Below are 23489 nucleotides of genomic sequence, written 5' to 3'. Positions count from 1 at the left end.
GTAAATAAAATTGGAAAATCTTCATCATAGGACAGTCTTTCTATAATTTTTAAATGGCAAATAGATTCTCTGAAATGTTTCCCCATGGATTTCTTTACTCAATCTCTAGTAATCATCCTTATATCATTCATTACTTGTTTCTAGTAAGAAACGACTAGTTTCAAAGTTCATCGAGAGGACCTTGCAGTCAGTCGTATTAGCTTGTCAATCAATGTGTCAGCCAGTTTAGGAAGCTATCCCACTGCCTGGGGAGTTAATCTGTTGCCTTTGTAGTTTTCGCTTATTCCCAAACATTTTCTGCACCTTGAGGAATACAAATAAGCCAGTGAATGGTTTCAAACTTTTATAAAAATTGCTGGAGTTGATTTGTTGAAGGAAATGTAATTTGAGAACCCAGAAAGCGGGGTGGGTGGGAAAGCTAGGACCACACATAGTCTTCATGAGAATCACAATTCCAGTCGTTATCGTTACAAGACGGTTATTTATAGAAAACCTCACCAGTAGAAACTGCTTGACATAATTATAAATTATAGGCACCTCCAAGTGTATTTACAGAAAAATTAGCACATTATGAGTGCTAAACTTCTCGACTTCCAGAGCTTATTGCCCATGAGTTGCTCTGTTTCTTCCTAACACAGGAAAGAATACACATAAAAGGGAGGAATATTGCCATATCGTGGGTTGAAGAAAAATAAAATCTAGTGCAGAGTCTGACTTAGGGGCCCATACTTCAAATCTGTGTCAATAATTCCTGGCAGGAGATTGTCTAAAATGTTTATACAGGAGAGCAACCACAATACCATTCTATTCTATGAAATCTCATTCAAAGAGTCATGCTTTAAAAGGCATCTGACTTCAATGAACTGACTGGCAATCTAGTTAGGTAATTGTCAAATTTGTTTTCTAGAATAAACACATAATTTAAAATAAATAGAATTATCACATAAAGGCAAAGTTGGGACAGTAAGATATGGAAGAACTTGGAACATGACTCTGGCACAGCTGTCTGGCTACTCTTGAAGTCTGGTCAAAGATGCTTCCCCACCCCACACTCCCATTTTAGAGAAATGACTAAATGAAAATTGAAAGTTACCAACCTATCTACTCTTTCCATGAGCCATCTGTGTTCTAATGAAAGTGAAGTTGCGGGGCAGGGCGGGATGGAGTAGGGTGTTGCAGAGATACGATAATGAATACTGATGAGATACAATAACAATGAGATACAATACTGATGAGATACAATAACGAATAATCCCTGTATGATACTTTTCAGCAGTCCTACTACAAATTAATTCAGTTCAGTTTCTCCCCAAGTGTATTCCTAAAAACCTGATTCCTGGAAGATGTGTGGAGATTTGATAGAAAAGCTTCCGTAAGTCATACAAATTTGGGAAACCCTGAAATCTAAATTCCTTTCTAAGAGACTCACAGTGTGCACTAACATATTAAAAGTGCTGAGAAGCCCTTACTGTCAAGAAACCTGGTTTAGCCTGTTGAATACAACTTTCCAAAAGGAACTGGTGACAGAAGTTATTTTTCACAACATCCACCATCAGAGGCAATATAGTGTAATGGATAAAATCATAGGCAGGAGCCTAACTGCCTAGGCTTAAGTGCCTACTGCACCACTTAGTAGCACTGTGACCTGGGTCAAGGTACTAACCTCTGAATACCTCAGTTTTCTTATCTGTCAAATGGGGTTTATGGCAGAATCTACCTGGAAGGGTTATGTGGGGATTAAGTGAGTTAGGGTATTGAATGTGCCTATCACAGAGTAAGCAGCGTGTATGCGGGAGGTTATCTTTACTACCCCTCCCAGAAGTAGTTCCAAGAAGCAGGCTAACTGGGTGCCATGGCTGACGCCTGCAATCCCAGCACTTTGGGAGAGCCCAGTCAGGAGCTTGAGATCAGCCTGGTCAATACGGTGAAATCTCGTCTCCACTAAAATCACAAAAATTAGCCAAGTGTGACAGTGCATGCCTGTAATCCCAACTACTCAGGAGGGAGAGGCAGGAGAATCACTTGAACCCGGGAGGCAGAGGTTGCAGTAAGCTGAGATCGCGCCACGGCACTCCAGCCTGGGCAACAGAGTGAGGCTCCAGCAAAAAAAAAAAAAAAAGTTCCAAGAAGTGAACTTGGTAATTACTGTTTGCAAGCTAAAGAACCTTTGTGTTTTGTTTGTTTCAAGAACCAGTAACTGTGTGCCAAAATCCAAAATTAATTTTTTTTTCCTTTCCAAAACAGGCTGTGAAAGTCTTGCACTGAAGGATTTTAATGGGGTTTCTCAGACAAGTCATATCATCAATGAGAACAAAGAAGTATAACATGGGATGCAGGAGGAGCACTAGACTCAGTGAAAGGAAATTCACTCCACTTTTTGCTGTCACTCACCCACTGTTGGTACTAGGCAAATCACTTAGCTTCTCTCAATGTTCTCACACATTGTGAGTGTTGGGCTAGATGGGAGCTTCATTAATTCATGTAAGATGATCATGAGTCACAGAAAGTTTATAACTTTATATACTATTTTCTAGATTTTACACACACACACACACGTATGTGTACATGTAATTACATACACCTTGTCTGGTAGGTTGTAAGATACTTGTGAAAAAGGATCACGGACTCTTTATTTGGAAAATTTACATAGTGCCTAGTGTAGCTAGAACAGAACATGTGCTCGATAAATGTTGACTGAATACCTGTTTAACAGCAATCAACTTGTTACCCCTTCATTCAAGAAAATTAAAGACTCGTATCATATAAGACACTTTACTAGGTACAACTAAATTTACATATTTCTGGGAAGCTATTGGTTCTGCCTATAAGAAGTTTGCAATTTAATTTGTGATATGACTGTCAAATGATGACACTGATCGTTGCAGTTTCTTTTTACTGCCGTTCAATGTGAATCTCATAGTTCAGGTGAGTTTTATGTTATTATTTTACAAAGCAGCACCATGCTGGTAGCATTATTATATAAATAAATTTGGTAATTATGATGGAAGAGATGGCAAAATCAGTATACTATAACCAAAGCAAGGCTACTCCAATCAATTTTATATAAAATTTTAGAATAAGAAGTTATTAGATAATTAATAAGAAGTTATTAGATAAGAAGTTATTAATAAGAAGAATTCCTTAACAAGTGGGAGAAAAAAGTACATTTTGCAGATGATTTTAAAATACAGGTCATCAACTTCCATTTACTAGAAGAAATCACTTACCATTTTTCCTTCAAAATATAGTTGTATATTGCCTCATCCAGATTAAAAAAAAAAAGACCAAAATTGATGATCTTGATATACAGCATAGGAGTAAATCAACATCTTCTATAACTGCTAATCTAATTTCAGTTCTTTGTATCTACTGACAAAAGCATGCCACGAATCACAGACATTCTCTCTAAACTCAAAACATCCCAGAACATCCAGCCTTAATCAAACATAACCTATTTGATCCAGGCAGTTCTGAAACAAGGCATGTCAATACAGTACTCATTTACTTTGTGTCTTTAATCTCTGTGAACAGTGTGCAGAAACTTTTGTGGATTATTTACGAGATCTTTAAAACCTCAAAATAATTGTGCATTTTTATCATGTTTCCTGGTGATAGCTTCTTAATAGCTCCTCCTCTACTGGCGTCTCTTTGTCAGAAATGTAACGTAGTAAAATTTTGAAGGAAAACTGTGGTAGACAAGGGCCCACATAAGTGGTATGTATGAATTGGCCACACAGAGTATTAGCAGGGATCTCTTTGGTTTGCAGAGGAGAAAGTTACATTTTAATCGGTCTTAGAAAACAAGAAAGTCCTCATTTCTTGCTTCACTGTATGTATACTGTTCTTTTTGTAAATCACACTTGGGTTTGCAGGTGTCTGCCCAAAGGCAGGTCACTGAAAGTCAATGAAAATCAGGTCAACCTCAGCAGCAGAAATTCACCTGCAGATTGTGGCAGGCAAATGTGTATTTTAAAGAGCATTATTCCTACTGAAACAATCAAATCGGACTTCACAAAATGAACAGAGATCCAAAACAACAAAAGCAACCAACAGCATCTATTCTAACATTGCAAATTTCTTAGATATTACAGATGTCACCCAACAGTGCATGCATTTGCTTCCCATATGTGAACAAAACTGAGGCATCACAAGATAAATTTGAATGGAACGTTAACCTTCACTTTAAATTTTTTTCTTTCCTAGCTGACGACACAATTTTAGTATTATCATAATGGAGCTTCTGGCTGGAAAAAATTAAATTAATGGATGGATTTTAAAAAGCTTAGAAACTTAAAAAAAATAAACAACTTTCAAATATCTATACTTGATGGTGTCAAGAGCCAAGATGAATGTATTTCAATTGCAACTTCCAAACTAAACTCACAAATTACTACCATTATGCTAAGTGTTAGCTACCCCACTGTGCAGTTTTGCTTTGTGAATTTTTACCTTCCTCTATGAACACTTTTAGCCACTGATCGCACAGCCTTTCAATGTTTTCTGCCTTTTCCTTTAAATAAACTGGCTCTGGCTCCTTCCATCTGGTTCCCCTTCCGTCAGCAACCCTGCACCTGTTCACACCTCCTCTCCTGTTGGATTCCACTGAACATTTCCTCCTCTGCCAGGGCTATTCTGGCACTCGCAACCTTTCTGTCATTCAATCCATCTGTCAGAAGTGAACTTTGTTTACCGCAAGCTTCTGCTTTCTTCTTCAAGAAGCAAAGCCCCTCAAGGTCATTGTCAAATGAACTGTCGGCATGGATTTAAATCCTCTACTGCTAACCAGCAGAAGATGAAGTTCTGTTGTGTAATGTACTTGTGAAAATTACTTTTGGGTTCAGGAAGACAATAATTTGGAGTCAAAGTAGTAAGACATGGTGTTTTAATGATCATTTGTAAAACCAGACAGCTGATAAGTATTTTCTTCATGTGTGTCTGCACTTCTCATTATATTGAATGTGAACTATATGTATAAGAAGCAAAATAAAAGTTTTAAAGTGAAATCAAAATATCATAAACAAGTTTACACTATGTAAAAATTGCATCATACTAGATAGCATTAACTTGAGGAATAAATATTTTCACTAATGAATTAGCCAAGGGAGAGAGTATTCCAATTAAGAAATTTTACACTGAAAGGCTTAAAATGTACAAATATGTACCATTTCAATTATAAGCTATATATTAACACACAGCTCCATTACTGCTTTGAAAAACTTAACCCATAATATACAAATCAATTCATGTATATTATAAATTCCATCATTTAAAAAACAAAGCTCCATTTCAATAAAGTTCAAATATATGCTGCCAAACAAACACATAATCTATCTAAAGAAAGAGAAGTTGTATCAATAGTCTAGTTCTGTGAAAAATATAAACTCATAGAAATTAGGTGAAAATTACACTCTCAATTGAATTTATTTTGTGGCAACGATAGCTATCAAGTATTTACTCTCCCTTCATAAATCAGACATGAAATCACTCAATGTTGAATTATTTACTAGTATTTTAGATATCATATTCTTTAGGAAAAGGGCAAACCAATGACTCAATTCAAATTTCTTATAAGAAAATGGAAGATCATTTTTTAGGAGAAAAGACATGGCAAAAAGTAACACCGTTATAAATGTGAACTTAAATGTGAACCTAAATGGCACTTCATTCACAAGGCTGCTTTTATATTTTGAAAGATTATCCCAAGATTTAATCTTATGGCAGATGCTTGTATTAAGTAAAATCAAACAAGTCTGTAAAATTTTCTAAATTTTTAGAAAAAATAAAAATTAAATATTTTTTATTGATATAAAATTGAAGGTCAATTTTATTAACAAAAGCAGTGGAGAAAACATGGAATTTAAAATTTAAATCTTAAAGTTCTGATTAAACATTTATAATTTATAAAAAGGACTTTATCAAAGCAGTTTTTCAGACATATTTTTTAAAATTGTGAGGCTAAATTAAAAACAAAAACAAAACCAAAAGGATAGGTTAAAATCTAAGTACTGAGACACGCTTCTTAGCTATAATTTCAATTTTATTGTTGACTTTCAAAATACCCAGTGTCATATAAATTATTCTCATGTAATATATAATGTAATTTAATATATGGATTTTATACTCAAAATATGAATTCTAGGGGGTGTTTTCTTCGTCGTCTTCCTAAAACATCATTTCTAAATAATTTCTCTTCATGTGGAGGAAATTTCAAAAATATTGCTTAAGTTTACCCAGCAAGTTCGTTAAAGCTTTTCTGGATATGTTTTCCTTTAGTGTAATCTGTGCTTGACAGTAGTTTGGTCACCTGGATCCCTGCTTCTGAATAGCATTGAAAGAATCCTGGTAATTTGATCACTTCCATGGTCTGATTTGCTATATAAAAGAAAGAAGCATTTGCAAGATGCTAGTTTAACAGAGGCTGCTTAAATCACCGTGAAGGAACTCTTCATTCTGAGGAAACTGCATTTCAAAAACACACTAGTAGCCTTCTTTTGGATAATTTGTACGATACGAACATAAACAAATGAAAAACAATCAGTTTTAACATCACTTCCAGTCACACACAGACGCATAAATGCGATACACACATACACTTTTCTCTTTCATAAACACGCAAGAAAAAGAAAAGGGAAACGAAAGCATTACTTTTATAAATGGACTGATTTAGGAATCCAGAGAATATTGTTAATATTTACCTGCTTAATGCATAATTGCTTATCTTATCTTTCAAACAGAAAAACTAGGAAAAAGTTTAGATAGTTTGATACTAACACCTGAAACACAAATTTTACAGGGGGGGGAAAAAAAGAAAAAGAGGCATTGAAGCAATGTTGCCAGGTTACACTACCGAAGAGTAGAGCCGTTTCTAAGGGCACTGCTAGGTGAAGACGAAGAGCTGATGTCACTCACATTCTTTAATATCAGTTTTCCTAAAACAGCATATGGACGTAGGATGGAAGGTAAAATATTTAATCTCCTTAATAAAGAACTGACCTTAATTTATCTACATTCTGAATGAGACTTGCAGTTCCACTTTTCTAAGAACTGCAAATGATGAAAATACTGTAATTATCTCCAGGTTTATTTTTTTTCTGCCTATATATTTATGAAGTCTTTTAACAACAGAGGATATTCATTTTTCCACCCCCTTCCTCAATTACCTTAAGGCAAGACCTTCTTTCAGATGTGGAAATATTTTCAGGGCTGCAGGACAAAGAACTGGGATATTTTCAGAGAGTTGATCAAGGGGGAAAATGGATTTGCGAGATTCTGTTAAGAGTAAGAAGAGACTAAATGACAACTTTAAATCTGCCACAATCATTTACTAATGTGCTGCTATATCAAATAAGTCTAATTTTTTGACAGCACCAAATTAGATTTATTGCAGAAACTGCTGCATAAATAGCATATGGCTATGTTATACCACCTATTTCAAATCCTGTAAGGTTTTCCCCTCCCCCTCCAAAATGAATGAATTGAGCCAAGCTATAAACCTTCTGTAGAAAAAGAAATAGACAAGTTCAAAGGCAGATGTAGGAGATCTGGATTTCTTTGTTAAAGTCATCATTTTAATAAAATGTCCCAACTCTATACTTCAAGAACCAGGACTCCTTAGTAAGTTACCAAAATTTAACAGGTCAGTTTTCTCTTTTATTTGCAGAATGATTTGGTTTGATTTTTGTTTTAAGGTTTTTGGCTCTGAATTATGCTTATATTTTGATGTTCAACTGACAGTTACATGGGGGAAAAAAGAAGGGCAAGTGACTGAATCAAACACAGCTTAAATGAGCTTATGAAAAATTATTAAGTAGGAATGCATGTATCACATGGTTCTTTTTAGTTTTTCATTTTGTGAAAGACATATGTGGTAGAAAGCATATCAAAAAATCTTTTCTAATTTTAACTATAGCCTTGATACTGCAAACTCTTTGATGCATAAAATGTATAAAGTGATCATTCCATGTGCCACACTGTCTACGTTAGATTGGCAGAACCATACAAACAGCAAAAATCAAGGTTCCATGGTAGCTGGGACTGAAAACTCACAGGACAAATTCAGAGATGGACAATTCTTCCTTTCTCAGTCACTACCCCAATGCCCACCCCCACCCTCCAAGTTTGACACAATTCAACTCAATTTTCCTTTTTGAACAAAGTTTCAGTTCTTCTGTAGATGGGAAAGACATTGCAAGGTCTTATCTCAGACCAATGGGCACACCACTGCAAACATCATGGCACTCGGCTACCCCGCAGACTCCCTCGCTGTGGTCAGTCTTCCCAGCTGCCCTATCTGTTACTGTCTGATTAGTTCTGCTAAGGAGCCCCTCCCCTGCCAGCTTTCGGTGCCATCTGTTCTACACAAGATGGCTGCTGCCCAGCAACCTAACACTGCCCTCCTACCTGGCACCCGGCTACCATCCTTACCCCAAAGTGCTAACACAGGTTCTCACTGCTGGCAGAGTCAGGATTTCATTACTACTACTTTGACAAGTGCAGGGTTGTTTGTAATTTCTCTTTTATCCTGATTTTGATTGTACAACCACCTCCCACTGATTCAGTTTGCTTCAGTTTTGTTGCTCACAGATTTTACTCTCCACATTAATCTCCCTCTGGCATGTTACTGCATCTGTTCCCTTTTTTATTATTAATTTTCAAATTCCCACCATTTTTGACAAAAAGGAGGTAATCTACACTCTGTTTCTGCCCATTTCATTTTCTTTAATTTGGAAGATAAGTATGAAAGCATGCCAAAGAAGTTAATTCTCCGTTAACAGTTTATTTTCTGGCATCCCTCAGCCTTTGTATATGAAAAACAGATAGGAATAAATGTTGACTGAATCACAACAACATAGTTGCAACCATTCCTGCATTTAATGAAAAGCAAACATATGAAACAGCATCTAAAAAGTTTATTAGTTACATGAGTTGTCTCATGCTGCCATTCTTTTTCCCACTTTTAACAGATAATTCTTTGTGCAAATCAGTTCGAGTGCAGGATCTGAATTTGGGTTTCTCCACAGTTCTGATTTGGGCTCGATGTTCACTGTAGATGGATTTTATCATTCCTTAATATCATTATCATCTTTCCTCAACCAAACATCGTTAACTAATTCAATAGTGAGTGATTCCGAATAAACGCCTGACTTCAGAAATAGGTTAAGAATAGAGAACTGCCATCAGTGCAACAAAGCAGAACTTAAAGAGCCCCTAGGTTACAGCGCTGCTTCCATTAGATACTGTTTTGACAAAGAGTTCATATCAGGAATGGCAAGAGAGTTTGCCCTCTAAAGACAAAGAGGATCATTTAAGATGTAGAAAGTCAGAAATAATATATTTAACAATATATGACTCTGTGCCCCCAATTTTTCAGTACCATAGCCTTGCCATAAAGAGCTTCAGTCAGGTGATCATGCCCTTAATTGCTCTAAAGTTTTCTAGACTGATCAATACACTGACTACTCATTTTTTACCCGAACTCATATTAAAAGGATTGGAGTGCCTGAAAAGAAAAACAATACTTCAGATTTACAAACGCTGAATGAGTTAAAAAGGTTTTGCATACTCATATATATCCTCATAAAACCACAGTTAAGGTCTGTAGGAAATCAAGTACAATAGGGGATTTTCCCCAAGGTGACAAAAAACAATCAGAAATAGAACTAGGACAAGTGTCAAGATCAAGCAACATCCAGCCTGGTGAACCACACTTCAGATGAGCCACTGGGCAAAGGGCACTGCCCAAACCACTGCCCAAACCCACGGTGAATGCTTCACCTTGATCACCTGTCACCCCCATCTCCTGCACACATTCCAACAGAGACTTGCTCTTTATTTTGTTTACCTCTTTTGTTCATATGGTTCTAATGGTTATTTCCTCAACACTGGGTTCATTCTTTTGGTGAATCTCCTGGTCAGGAATAGGCTTATTGAACCTAGACACACGAAAGGTGTCAAAGGGATGCCCTGTTTATTCACTGGCGCCCACCCTGGGGAAGGAACCCCACTGATACTCTGAAACCCAAGCAGCCTGTGGCTCTCCCTCCCTACCCACCATGGCTTGGTCAAGGCAGGAGATGCTCAGCCCTATCACAGGCGACCCTGCCTGCTGGGGAGAGGCCACACAGAGCCAAGGTGGAACAGAGTCTTAGCTCAGCTAGACGGCAAGCTGCTTCCAAACGTTTTCTGACCTGTTTGGTGCCTACTCTGAGCTCCCGAGATTGACTGCATCCTTTGCTTGGCGGCTCTAACAGAGTTGCAGCATAATAACAATGTGTTTACCTGAAGCAGGCCCTGGTCTCCCATGAGACATGGCTTGGGAGAGGGCACTGAGGAGACTGAATATTCCCCAAGCCTCTTACTTGCTCAGGATCCTTAACATGAGTTTTAATTCCAAGACGTATCAATCAACAAATCACCACATACTTTGTGGGTATCACGGAAACATTAAGGGAAGTAATGCCGAATAACTGATGTCAAGAACACATTGGCTAGGAGGAGGTGTTTGAGAAGAAACTAAGTATCAAAGCCGGGCACAGCGGCACACACATGTCATCCCAGCTCCTTGAAAGGCTCAGGCGGGAGTTTCGCCTTGAGCCCAGGAGTTTGAAGCCAGGCTGGGCAATACAGCGAGAACTGCGCCTCTAAAATATAAGTATGTTAATTAATTTTAGAAATTCACCAAAAGAAATTAAACATCAAATTGATGGGCTTTTGTTATATTCCTTTTACTTCAAAATAATATTGGAGAGCAGAACTTTGTTTTAGAGATATACTCTGGCTTAGGGCTACTATGAGAACAATTCTCTGTTTTTGCTTTTTCTTTCCTATTTTCATTGAACCTGATGCTCATTGTTGTTGAGTCAGGCAAGTGGTGTGGGCAATACATTCTCGGCTTCCTCTGGGCTTCTTCAGGAAATGAGTTGGCTGCCGCTGCCACCATGCTCCAGGCTGTGGGCCTATGTGGCAGGGGAGACGAGTGCATCCCCAGTGGAGATTTTCATTGCATTCACATTTGGGCTTCACAGAACTGAGAGGAGCGAGCCAGGGAACGTTAAGCAAAACCTGCAAACACACATTTCCTGGCAGTGCCTGACTTTCGAACCTCTCCCGCCCCGGGCCACACTGAGACCAGGGTTCTTAGCCCTTCAAACAGGTGGAGCAGAGCAGGCTCAGGCAGTGCGGCGTCCACCAGAGCAGAATGAAATGCCTTTTCTTTCCTGGCTCTCTGACAGCCTGTTTTATCTGATACTGGGTGGGGGAAGGAAAAGAGGACGCAATTTAAAACAGCACCAAGGCCATCTATTTCAAGCCTTGAAGATGTTGGTTGCACATATATCCATTTAAAATTATTTTTGACACATTCTCTGCTTAATTTATTCATGAAAGGAGTACAAGAAAAAAACTGAGCTTAACTTTGAAATGGAAACTTTAGGCTAAAAATTCTTGAATAAAACTCAGGAGAAAAAAAAAGATAAAAGTTCACTGTAAAATAGCAAGAATATGTATCAATGTTATAATATCCTCTTCAAATAAATAGAGAATGAGTTTGGCTTTTTGACCTAAGTTGGTTGTTATCTTAAGATGAGTGCAGTTCCCCACCACCCCCTCCTTTTTTTTTTTTTTTTTTACATTTTCCCAACAATAAAGAGCAGAGGCAACTTTATTCAATGTTTATAGAAAATCTGCTAAACACCCTGTGCCTAACTTGGTGCTGGGGGCACAGAGATGAAAGAGCCCTGGTTCCTGGTCTGGGTGCTGAGATTTTACAACACCGAAAGTATTTCTATCTCAGTTTGAAACCAGCTTTTGTCCTTCATCCCCTGCCCACTCTCCTCCCTCCTGGATGCCCAACCTCAAGCTTCACCTTCAGAGGCTCGGCTTCCTCATCTATAGAGGATTGTTTTTTCTTAGGTTTGATGGAAGCAGTGAGAAGCATAGCATCTCAAGCTTCTTGTGGTAAATGATCAGCATATTTGTTTTAATTTTGAATCTTTTGCAAATAGTTTTCTAAAACACAAGAAAAATGAATTACTAGAAAAAATTTAAAAGATACCAGAAGAAAAATAAAGCTCACTGATCATGCACTTGAAAATTGTGGCAATTAAAAATTGATATAAAATTTGCCAAAGACTTCTATAGATTTCGGTACTTATCTTATCATAGACGCTAACAAGCAGCCCATCATGGGCCACAGCTGGAACAACACTGCCGCAGAGACCAAGCACAGTACATGTGCATGCTGGAGATTTAGCCATGCATCTTTCTATTTACATTCTAAGAGTTTTCTAAGTAAAACAACAAGGAGAGCCTGTTGTGAAGAACTGATGATGTCTCTTTGGACCTATCACATGTTGACAGTGGAGAATATCACGTTCCAATGTACATGGACAAAAATGTGCTCTTCGCTCCCCTCCCTCCACTTCAAACCATTTCTTAGATGAAAAATCAGGGATTGCATTTTTATTCACTTATTATTATTATTATTATTATTATTATTGAGACGGAGTCTCACTCTGTTGTCCAGGCTGGAGTGTGATGGCAATCAAAGCTCACTGCAGCCTTAAACTTCCAGGCTCGAGCAGTCTTCCCAAGTAGCCAGGACTCAGGCACGCACCACCATGTAGCCTCCCAAATAGCTAGGGCTGCAGGCATGCACCACCATGCCTGGCCAATTTTTTTAATTTTTTTTTTTTTTTTTTTTTTTGGTAGACCTGGGGTCTTGATATGTTGCTCAGGCTGGTCTTGAACTTCTGGCCTCAAGTGATCCTCCCACCTTGGCCTCCCAAAATGCTAGGATTACAGGCGTGAGCCACGGCACCTGACCAGGAATTACATTTTTAAAAAGACAACAAGGGGTAATAGTGCAGATATTGGGTGTTTTACTCAGCCAGGACCCCTGACACCCTTCCCCTAGTAAGAGCACCTCCCCTTACTTAGTACAACTTTCTTCCCTTATTCTATGTGGTTTTGAAGGGGCTACCAGCCACAGCACCCAAAAGTGCGTGGGTGTGCCCAAGGATGATCCTAACCAAAGGGTTTGAAATTGGAAGTGAAGGAGCTAGGAAGTCACATTCTTACAGTTTGAGATCAAGGGTATTTCCTGTATCATCAGTTTCAGAATGAAGGATGTTTTACTCCATGGTATGGAAGAATCTGAAAGAATTAGCAAAATTCAGATAGAAATTGAGCCCTGTTCTGGAAAGTGAGAATATGATAGCATGCTGGCTCCAGGAAACACTGAGGTCAGCTGCACCTGGATTGTACATGGTCTCATTATAAAAATTTATCAATTTATCCTTTTTGGATTTCAATTAACCCTAAAAGTCCTGACTTGTATTGATAGGCTGGGAGGTCAAACAATTAACTTCAAGAAAATATCTGTACTAGAGGCTGGGCACAGTGGCTCACACCTGTAATCCTAGCACTTTGGGAGGCTGAGGCAGGCAGATCACCAGAGATCAGGAGTTCGAGACCAGCCTGGCCACCACGTCGAAACCCTGTCTCTACTAAAAATACAAAAATTAGCTGGGCATGGTGCTACCTACCTATAATCCCAGCTACTTGGGAGGCTGACACACGAGAATTGCTTGGACCTGGGAGGCAGAGGTTGCAGTGAGCTGAGACCACACCACTGCACTGCAGGCTGGGCAACACAGCAAGACTCTTGCTTCAAATTAAAAAAAAAAAAAAAATCTGTACTAGTCACTAGGTGGAAACTGAAAGCCCTGGCAAGGCAGCCTCTATCACTCTCCCCACATGATCTGTCCATCGTAATAAGGTAACCTAGTGACTCCTCTGCTGTACCCTTTTCTCACTTTCAAAAAGATACAAATCCTATAGGTCAGGCTGCTGTCTCTCTAGGTCACAGGCCAGATCTTCCCATTTGGATCACAAAAGTAGGTCACAATAGAATACCTCTCACTTAGATTCCTGCTCTGAGAAATTCTTTGAAGTACATATATATTATTAAAAAGATCACTTACATAAAAGAAGAAATAAGAATTTTTAAGGTTTTGTACTTAGGGCAATCCGAGTTCTAAATTCTCTGGATAATAAACAAAAGAAAGCTTCCTGCAGTAGTTCCCCTAAAGATCAGATACAAGAAAAAAAAAAAAAATGCAGGATTAAAAAAAAATGTGTTTCAGTACATGGGCAAAAGGTATGGAAAAGAATGTCTCAGTAAGCAGTTAATAAGAGTCACATAAAAGTTAAGAAGTGGTTGCTTTATTCAGCCATATCGTAAATTAATCCGACCACGTGTGTGTAAATAGTAGTCCTATGAGAGGAATTTGAATCCTATAGCTCTTTACAGATATTTGGACATGTCAAAAACAAATACTTGAAAAATTTCTACTTTTTAATAAAAGCCTCTCTTTCTTCTTGAGTGAAAAGTAAGTAAGGAAGTAAAGGAGAATGACAATTGCATTATAACATGTTTAAATGACAATGGCAAATAATAGGCCAAAGGAAACTATGTTTCTTAGGAAAAATTCAAGCCAAAATTCACCGTCATGCATCACGCATAAGGGAGCAGCTAACACTTCTTTCCTTTCTTCTTCCTTTCTTTCCTTCTTTCTTTCCTTTCCATTCCCTTCTTCCATTCCTTCCTTTCCTTTCTTTCTTTTCTTTCTTTCTCTTTCTCTCTTTTTCTTTCTCCCTCTCTCTCTCTCTCTTTCTTTTTTGAAATGGAGTCTCGCGGCCGGGCGCGGTGGCTCAAGCCTGTAATCCCAGCACTTTGGGAGGCCGAGACGGGCGGATCACGAGGTCAGGAGATCGAGACCATCCTGGTCTACACGGTGAAACCCCGTCTTTACTAAAAAATACAAAAAACTAGCCGGGCGAGGTGGCGGCGCCTGTAGTCCCAGCTACTCGGGAGGCTGAGGCAGGTGAATGACGTAAACCCGGGAGGCGGAGCTTGCAGTGAGCTGAGATCTGGCCACTGCACTCCAGCCCGGGCGACAGAGCCAGACTCCGGAGTCTCACTCTGTCGCCCAGGCTGGAGTGCAGTGGCGCAATCTCAGCTCACTGCAACCTCCGCCTCCCGGGTTCAAGAGATTCTCCTGCCTCAGCCTCCCGAGTGGCTGGGACTACGAACGCGGGCCATTATGCTCAGCGAACTTTTTGTGTTTTTACCGGAGATGGGTTTTCACCATGTTAGCCAGGATGGTCTCGATCTCCTGACCTCGTGATCTGCCCGTCTCGGCCTCCCAATGTGCTGGGATTACAGGCATGAGCCACCATGCCCGGCCAGAAGCAGCTAACATTTATTTCTATTATAAATTAATGTTACTGATTTTCTAAGTTGTCTTTTTCAGAACAATTGCATTAATCCATTTCTCTAGTAATTTACATAGAATCACAGCTTAATGGATAAGGGTACAAGCTTTGCAGGCAAATTACTGGGGTTCAAAACCTGCTTTGATAACATATCAGCTGTGTAACCTCAGATGACTCCTTTCCTTCTCTGTGCCTTAGTTGCCTCAGCTGTAAATTACAGAAAATAAGAATCTGTAACCTTATAGAGCTATTGGTAGGATTATATGAGAAGCTCTCAGCTTGGTTCCTGGAACAGTAGAGGCTCAGCAAATGTTAGCCACTGCTGTTAGCTATAACTCTATTATTTTTTAAAGAGTTGCTACATGTAGCATGGTACCACGCAGATACTAAGATCAATATGTTGTTGTTGTTGTTGTTGTTGTTTTTGAGATGGAGTTTCACTTGCTGCCCAGGCTGGAGTGCAATGGTGTGAACTCAGCTCACTGCAACCTCTGCCTCCCAGGCTCAAGCGATTCTTGAGCCTCAGCCCGGCTCAAGATTACAGGCTTGTGGCACCACGCCCGGCTAATGTTGCATTTTTAGTACAGACGGGATTTCTCTATGTTGGTCAGGCTGGTCTCAAACTCTTGACCTCACGTGATCCACCCGCCTCGGCCTCCCAAAGTGCTGGGATTACTGGCGTGAGCCACCATGCCTGGCCTAAGATGACTATATTCTTATTCCGAGGTGATAGCATTAGGTGTCTGTATGATCGTTGTGTGTCCTGTATTTAACTTACTCTTATGCGTACATGCACACCTCCAAAATACCATCAATTCCCCTACACGGAACGCCCTTCATTCCCATTTTCCTACATCCAAATCCTACCAGAATCAGTAAGAAGTAATCTGTTTCTCTCCCTGTAATCCTTTTCTAGAACCTCCCTTCTGGATCTTATCATTTATCTTACCAACTACATGTGTATTTTCTTTTTCTTCCTTTTTTCTTTAACTTTAGAGACAAGGTCTTGCTCTGTTGCCCAGGCTGGAGTGCAGTGGTGCCATCACAGCTTACTGCAGCCTTGACCTCCTGGGCTTAAGCCATCCTCCCACCTCAGCCTCCAGAGCAGCTGGGACTATAGGCACACACCACCATGCCCAGCTAATGTTTGTATTTTTTGTGGAGATGGGGTTTTGCCACATTGCCCCGGCTAGTCTCAAACTCCTGGGGCTCAAGTGACCTGCCTGCCTCAGCCTCCCAAAGTCCTGGGATTACAGGCGTGAGCCACCACACCCGATCTACTCATGTCTTTTCTTCTCTTCCCCGCTAGCCAGTAAGCTTCTGAAGGGCAGTAGCTGAGGCCACTTTATATTTCTATCTCCCACCATCCCTAGCACAGCGTCTTACGACAGAAAATGCTCCATGTAGAATGGGTGAATAAATGGATGAACAGTTTTAAATGTACCTGAAAGTCTATTATGGAAAAGGAAGAAGTTGTTTGAGTAATATTAACAGTAATAACTGGAAGAAAGCAGCCTTGCTTTGTTTTCATACATGCTAGGCTAGATATGTTTAGCGTTCATGCTTACAAGGCACTTGTTTCAAACACTGTCATCTTTTTCTTTTTTTCCCAGAGATGTGGTCATGCTATGTTACCCAGGCTGGCCTTGAACTCCTGGGCTTAAGCGACCCTCCTACCTCAGCCTCCCAAATTTCTGGCACTGCAGGTGTGCACCACAGCATATGACTTCCACTGTCATCTTTTAATTATGGGGAAGTCTAGTTTAAGAGAGAGAGTACTGTGTGTGTGTGTGTGGTTTTTAAACACGTACATGTAAGTGAGAGGCCTGGTGCACTTTACTAAACCTACTTGCATTGTTAGAATGATTATCATTTGATTCTGATATACTTAAACATATATATTTATGCAAAGTTAAAAATAAAAAGTGATTACAAAATCATAATACAGTATCACAGGGACAAGTAAAATTCCCAATAAAAAAAAATTTAGCCTTATCACCTTCTTATACTTTTTACTCTGATATATGTGAGAAGATATTTATTTGTATAGCAGTACTGAGCCAGAAAGAATAGTCATACATTTGGAATATATTCACCATTTTTATTAATGACTTATTGAGCTCCAACTCTTTGTAAAGTGGCGAGCTAGGAGCTCTGAGAAATATAATACTGATAAGACCTCTCCTCCTACTTGAAGAATAACACATTCCAGAAGCAAAAAATAGCAAGTACACAAAAAACTTCCAAATACTCTTTTTTTTTCCCCCCAGATTTTGCTTTTTCCTCCTTCGAGTAATTCATTTGCTCAAATGCCATCAGCTCAAAGTGGGAAGAAGGATTCAAGGGGAGAAGTGCTCCCTCTTATGAGAATCAATTGGGAGGCCTTGGTAGAAAAATCAGGATTTCAGGGAGACCTTGGTAAGAAGGTAAGATTATAATAGAGCTAGAGATGGTCAGAGGGGGTATTCTAGGTATAGAGAACAGCAAGTGGGAGAAAAAGCCCTCCAAAAGTGCAAGGGGAGCTGTGTGGACTTACATTTGTCTGGAAATCAGCAGGTAAGAAGGTTTCATCTTGGATGAAATAAGACTGGAAGGTTGAGAGCCTATCAGAATGACCTCGCATGCCATGCTGTCATTTGCCTTTCTCTAATAGAGTGGCACCATGGAAGGTTTTCAGAGTATAGTAAGTAACAGAGTCAAGGCAGAGGCTCATGAATATTCACCGGGCAATGGTCAGCAAAAGAGACTGGAAGAGTGTTGAGACAATTCTGATAACCTTTGTGAGAGGTCAGCAGAACCTAAGTTACAATGAATTTAAGTGGTGGGTCTGAGGGTCATTTCAATGTACTTTCTGAACTTCAAACTAAGGAAATACCTTAAACAAAAGATCGTCCAAGCAATTTAAATGCCTAATGTCTAGAAATAGGAAGTTAATAATGGGTTGTCTTAAATCATGATTGGAATCATTGATTATCAGAACTAGAAGGAAGCTTATAAATCATCTAGTCCCACCTCATTTTATAGGTATATAAGCAGGCCCAAAGAGTTAAGTGATTTCTCAAAAGTTGCAAAGAAATCCTGGAGTAAATGCCTAGAGAAGATACTATAATTCAGGTTTCTTCAATCCTAGGCTGTCTGGGGACCTCCCTTAAGGGAAAGCATACGGTTTTAATTGTTACTGCCACCCAACCACCCAAAAATACTCTTTGAATCATTCTTCTTTATTCTTTTCTTATACATCCAAAGACCTCATTTCAGTCTTATTGGCTGGTGGCTGTTCCTCCATTGAACTTTAAAACATGGTCCTTTCTATGTGCTTTTAACTACTCCCTTAGCTACAACGAATACATTTATGTAAAAGGGGATCCAGAGCTAAGCCTTTAGTCATGACCTTTCTCCTCACACCAAGCCAACATTGGACATCTCCACTGGGGTTGCACAGTAAAAAGTATTCTTTTCCTCGGCTACCTCTTTTAAGTTCCTCAGTTGGCTTAACAGATCCTCTAGTCAACTTGGGTTAGAGAACTTACAGTTACCTTTAATTCTGTCCTCTCTTATTCATGACTCCAAATACCTCCTGAAGATGCGACTTCCTTTCCACTTCACGGGATAGCCACAGCCAAGGGCTTCATTACTCTCCCCTTGGACTATGGTGCTTATATTCTAATTGGGGTCCCTGCCAGTCATCTCTTCTCAACTCATCCATTTTTCACAAAGCTCTTCAATTACCTTCTTTAAATACGTATTTGAATCTGTCATTATTCAAGCCCTCTTGACTTCTTACTTGAACTAAACAGCCTCCTAACTGAGAAGTTGGTACACTTTTTCTGTAAAGGGACAGACAGTAGATATTTTAGGCTTTGAGGACCATATTCAACCCAAGTGTGGTAGAGAAATATATAATAAATGAAGGATAATGGTGGTGTTTTCTAATAAAATTTTATTTATGGATGTATAATCTTTATGTGTCAAAAAATATTGTTTTCCCTTTTTTTCATCCACTTAAAAATATAAAAACCATCCTTGGTTAATGGTCACACAAAAACAGACGATAGGTCAGACTTGGCCCATTGGCTGCAATTGCTGACCTTGGGCTAAGTGGTCTTTCGTCTCCTAGATCAACTCTCAAAGCTCACTTTCCACACTGTTCTCTGAGTCAAGCTCCCAACCCAGAAATTCAATCACGTTGACACCCCTGCTTAAAATGCATCAAGAGCAACTCAGAATGGGCGAAACTCCGGAGATGGCCCATAAGGCTCTTCTGGGTCCCTGCTCCCCTTTCCAGTCTTATTTCCTACCAATCACCTAACCTGATAGTAGAGTTATGTTTTCTCCCATCTTTATGTCTCTGTATTTATTGGTCTCTCTACCTGGGGTACCCAACCCACCTTTTTCCACTTTCAGAATTCTTACTCATGAACTCACTAATCAAGATTGCTGCCAAATATCTCCACCTCCCTGACTATCCCTTTTTCACAGTCAGCTTTCCCTGATAGCAGCTTTCCTTGACTATTGCCTTCACCTCTGGTGCAGACTGGGCCAGACCTCCTCCCTATGTGCTCCTGTGAGAGTCATCACTTTTATCATTGCACTGTTGTCATACTCCATTATATTTGAATATACAGATGTGGCTTCTTTACTAGAGTATGAGCAGTCTAAGGGTAGAAACTGAGTTTTATTTTTTCTCTCTATGCCTAGGACCAAGCAAAGTACTTAAAAGATAGTAGCTGCTCAATAAATAGTTGTTGACTAAGTTAATGTTACACTCACCCATTTGGGTCCTTTAATTAATGCTAAATTTCTATTTTCCTTTTTTTTTTTTTTTTGAGACAGGGTCTTACTGTGTCACCTAAGTTGGAGTGGAGCGGTGCAATCATAGCTCACAGCAGCCTTGAACCTCAGGGCTCAAGTGATCCTCCATCCTCAGCCTCCTAAATAGCTGGGTCTATAGGTGCACCACCATGCCTGCCTAATATTTTTTGTTTTTTGTAGAGATGGGGTCTCACTGTGCTGCTCAGGATGATCTCGAACTCTTAGCCTCAAGTGATTCCCCTGTCTTGGCTTCCCAAAGTGTTGGAATTACAGGTGTGAGCACTGCACTTGGCCTCCATTTACTGTTTTAAAATCCAACAAGGAGAAACACCAAAAAAGTGGTAGGCTATTTTTCTTTTAGGTTGATGTACAGATTTCTACTACACTTTTTAAATTTTCTTTGCCTCTAAAGATTTGGATCCTTATTTCATCATTACTTTAAACATGGCTTTCATATTCAATTTTAAACTTTGTTTAGAATATGCCATTTGAAGTGTTTAAGTTGAGACTGTGTGGTAAGGTGTTATCTGTGTGGGAGTTATGTATTTCAGCTGATCTACACTGAAAAAGAACGACACAACATTTTTCAGTCACACACCTGAGTATACTGAATCAATAAAGCATGGTGAGGGGTGGCAAACTTAAAAAAACAAACAAATAAACAAAAAGACAAAAAAGTGCTATATATCAGAAATAGCCCAACAACCAAGTCCCATTGTCAGTGCAAAGGGGAGATACACACAGTTCCTTGCATTTCTAATTGTCATCTTTAAATTTATGAATGTGGATTTTATAAAACATGAACACAGACTAAGCATAAAATGCTTACAAAAGAGTACCGTACTTAGAAAATAATTTTTATTTCCTGTAAAACTACGTTTAAATTTTTGTAGAATTGGTTTAAATAAAGCTCAACAAAAAAAAAGCTTTCTATGGAACCAAGCAAAACCGTTTTTCTTAAGAACAAAGGAATTAGTTACCACTCGTCCATTTTCAGCAGTTGCTGCATCTTAATATGCTCTACTTGCAAGAAATTGATCTTGTCAAACACTACAAATTGATACTACACGGGAAAACTCTCTATGGACTTTGACTTCAGAAATTAACTCTCTGAATAAGACAGAATGGCAAAAGGGGCAAAACCAGCATTAATATTTATTTACTGAAGCTCAGCCACACTGAGACGTTAAAAGCTGTCCTATTTCTGAGGTTTAGCAGTGCTTAGCACACAAATGGTTGGTTCTGAATAGAAGTCTGACAGAAAAGAAAAACTATTAACATTACCATGATGAAGCTAAATTCTGAAACTTGTAAGATTAAATAACCACAGGAATTATGCTAACATTAGGTTCTCAGTTCCACAATGACAATACTTTAAATGAGCATTAAAAGAACAGTTATTATTCTGCAATATTAAGCAATTTTTTTCTCATATGTTTCATCTATTAGGATTTTTTTTCTAGATACCATACGTGTATAAACAATTTATTTTCTTTCTTTGCTTTCTCTTTCTTTCCTCTTTCTTTTATTGTTTAAAAGGGAAGATGTAAAATCATTTGGAATATTATCATAACAAAATGTTTCATACAAGGTTTGATTTTAACAGAACCAGAGGCATCTTAACACTCACCCAAAACTTTGGGAGGTTCACCAACCTCTAGAATATTTTTTTCTCCAAATGCAGGCTGTTCAAGTGGTGCTTTTCTCCATCTGTTAGCATACCGTGCTCAGAATTACATTGTCATATTTAATGTAAAAGGGATCAGTCCCCTTTCATAGTTTAAATTCAACATATTACTATGATTGGAAGACCAGTGTTTTTCTAATTTATAAACCAAACCAAATATCATAAACTTACATGTTTATTTAAACAAAGTTCTCTCTAAAAACTGAAAAACTCTAAGAACTGAGCAACCCCAAAGGCTTGATGTGAACACTGAAAAATCGTAATAAAACTCAAAGTGAAAAGAAACCACATATGATAAAGTGAAATATCTACTCTCTCTGTTTGAATTTTTCTTTCTATGTGTGTATTTGTGTGTGTGTGTGTGTATGTTTTTCCAATGCAGCAAATTCACAACGCTTACAACCTAAAGAGTCTTAATGTAATTTAGGGCCGAGCTACATATTTACTAAAGTTGATGACAATGATGATCACATCACAAAATCTCATGATGGAAACAAAGTAATTTGAAACCTCAATAGTGTAAGCCTGGTTATAATAATGATTTGAACATGAGCAATGCCAATCTATTTCATCTCGAAATTTTACACCTCCTTAGGATGCAGATTCCTTATTTTGTATCAGTTCCATTTCAATTTGCATCTTACAATTTATTTACTTTGTCTCTCTCACCGAGAGTATTTATTATTTTTCTAAATAAATTCCTCACATCCTTCAGTTCAAGATTTTTATTAGACGTAGAATTAGCAGAAGAGGTAGTAGTGGTGGTAGGAGAAATATGTCATTTTGCTTATACTGATAGAGAATCACCTAAATATTTGAGCACTGTAGATGAAAGGTTTTGTAATCTATCAGTAATTCCCTGCCACACTTATCATTCACATGTCTGGGTGTTTTGCTTACCACATCTCCACTTTTCTTAATATGCCTGAAAGCTATGTGTGAATTGAATGACTAAGACTAACTCTAACAACTGTTTGGAAGCCTGTGGCAAAAATCAGTGGAATGAAATCGGTGCTATGGCGCATAATGGGATTAGGGAGTACCTGGTGAGGTGCAGTTGGTGCTCGGATTCGCCCAGCAGTTCTGTTAGTCTCAGGCACTCCTCTCTGGCCCGGGCTGCCTTCTGCTGCTCCTGTTCCAAGTGTTGTTTGCTTTCACCCAGTTCTATTCTCAATTTCTCTATTTCCTTAGGTAGAGAGAAGGGGGGAAAGCATCCATATAAAATACAGGCACTTGAATTCAAAATTAGCTCATTTTTAGTTTTTTGTCATGAATTTCAATGTGATAAAAAATTATTAGAAAATTTAGGCTAGCTTCCATTTTATGACAAAAGGAATTAGCACATCCAAAAATGCACATGAGTAAGATTTTATTTTGGATTGTAAAATGAAGTCTAATTTTAAAACTGAAATGATTAAATGAGAGCAGTCAACTTGGATAATTGCACTTTCACTCTAAGAGTTATTCCCTTTAAAAAGTAATATTTACTTAAAATGTCACTACCTTTAAAATGTAACATTTTTGTGTGAGATTCAATCAGACACATGCAGTGATTTACATCAAGTATGTACTTTTTATTCTAAAAGATAAATTTATGGCTTCATTTGGGTGTTTTGAAACCCAAATTAAAGTAAAATAAATAATTTAAGAGATTTTTAGAAAAATGTGAGGTGTAAAAAATGGCATGATTATGATGTTCAGTATTACTTGGAAA

General features: G+C 38.6%; 1 protein-coding gene across 9 annotated transcripts in view; it reads right to left on the bottom strand.

The window, feature by feature from the left end:
- SDCCAG8 (serologically defined colon cancer antigen 8) overlaps positions 1-23489 on the bottom strand; it is a 253354-nt gene that overhangs the window by 106975 nt on the left and 122890 nt on the right. For all 9 annotated transcript variants that reach the window (XR_004058745.1, XR_004058746.1, XR_004058747.1 and 6 more), the window contains exon 13: positions 22819-22961. Coding sequence is in view for 6 of the 9 variants with exons in the window: in XM_030935740.1 (XP_030791600.1) it covers positions 22819-22961 (143 nt within the window). In the remaining 3 variants the exon portion in view is untranslated. The remainder of the gene's footprint in view (positions 1-22818; positions 22962-23489) is intronic.

The sequence above is a fragment of the Rhinopithecus roxellana genome, chromosome 8 (assembly GCF_007565055.1).
Source record: "Rhinopithecus roxellana isolate Shanxi Qingling chromosome 8, ASM756505v1, whole genome shotgun sequence".
In the NCBI taxonomy this organism is placed as follows: Eukaryota; Metazoa; Chordata; class Mammalia; order Primates; family Cercopithecidae; genus Rhinopithecus; species Rhinopithecus roxellana.
Note: the sequence above shows the minus strand (reverse complement) of the source record. Positions and strands in the feature narration are given on the sequence as shown.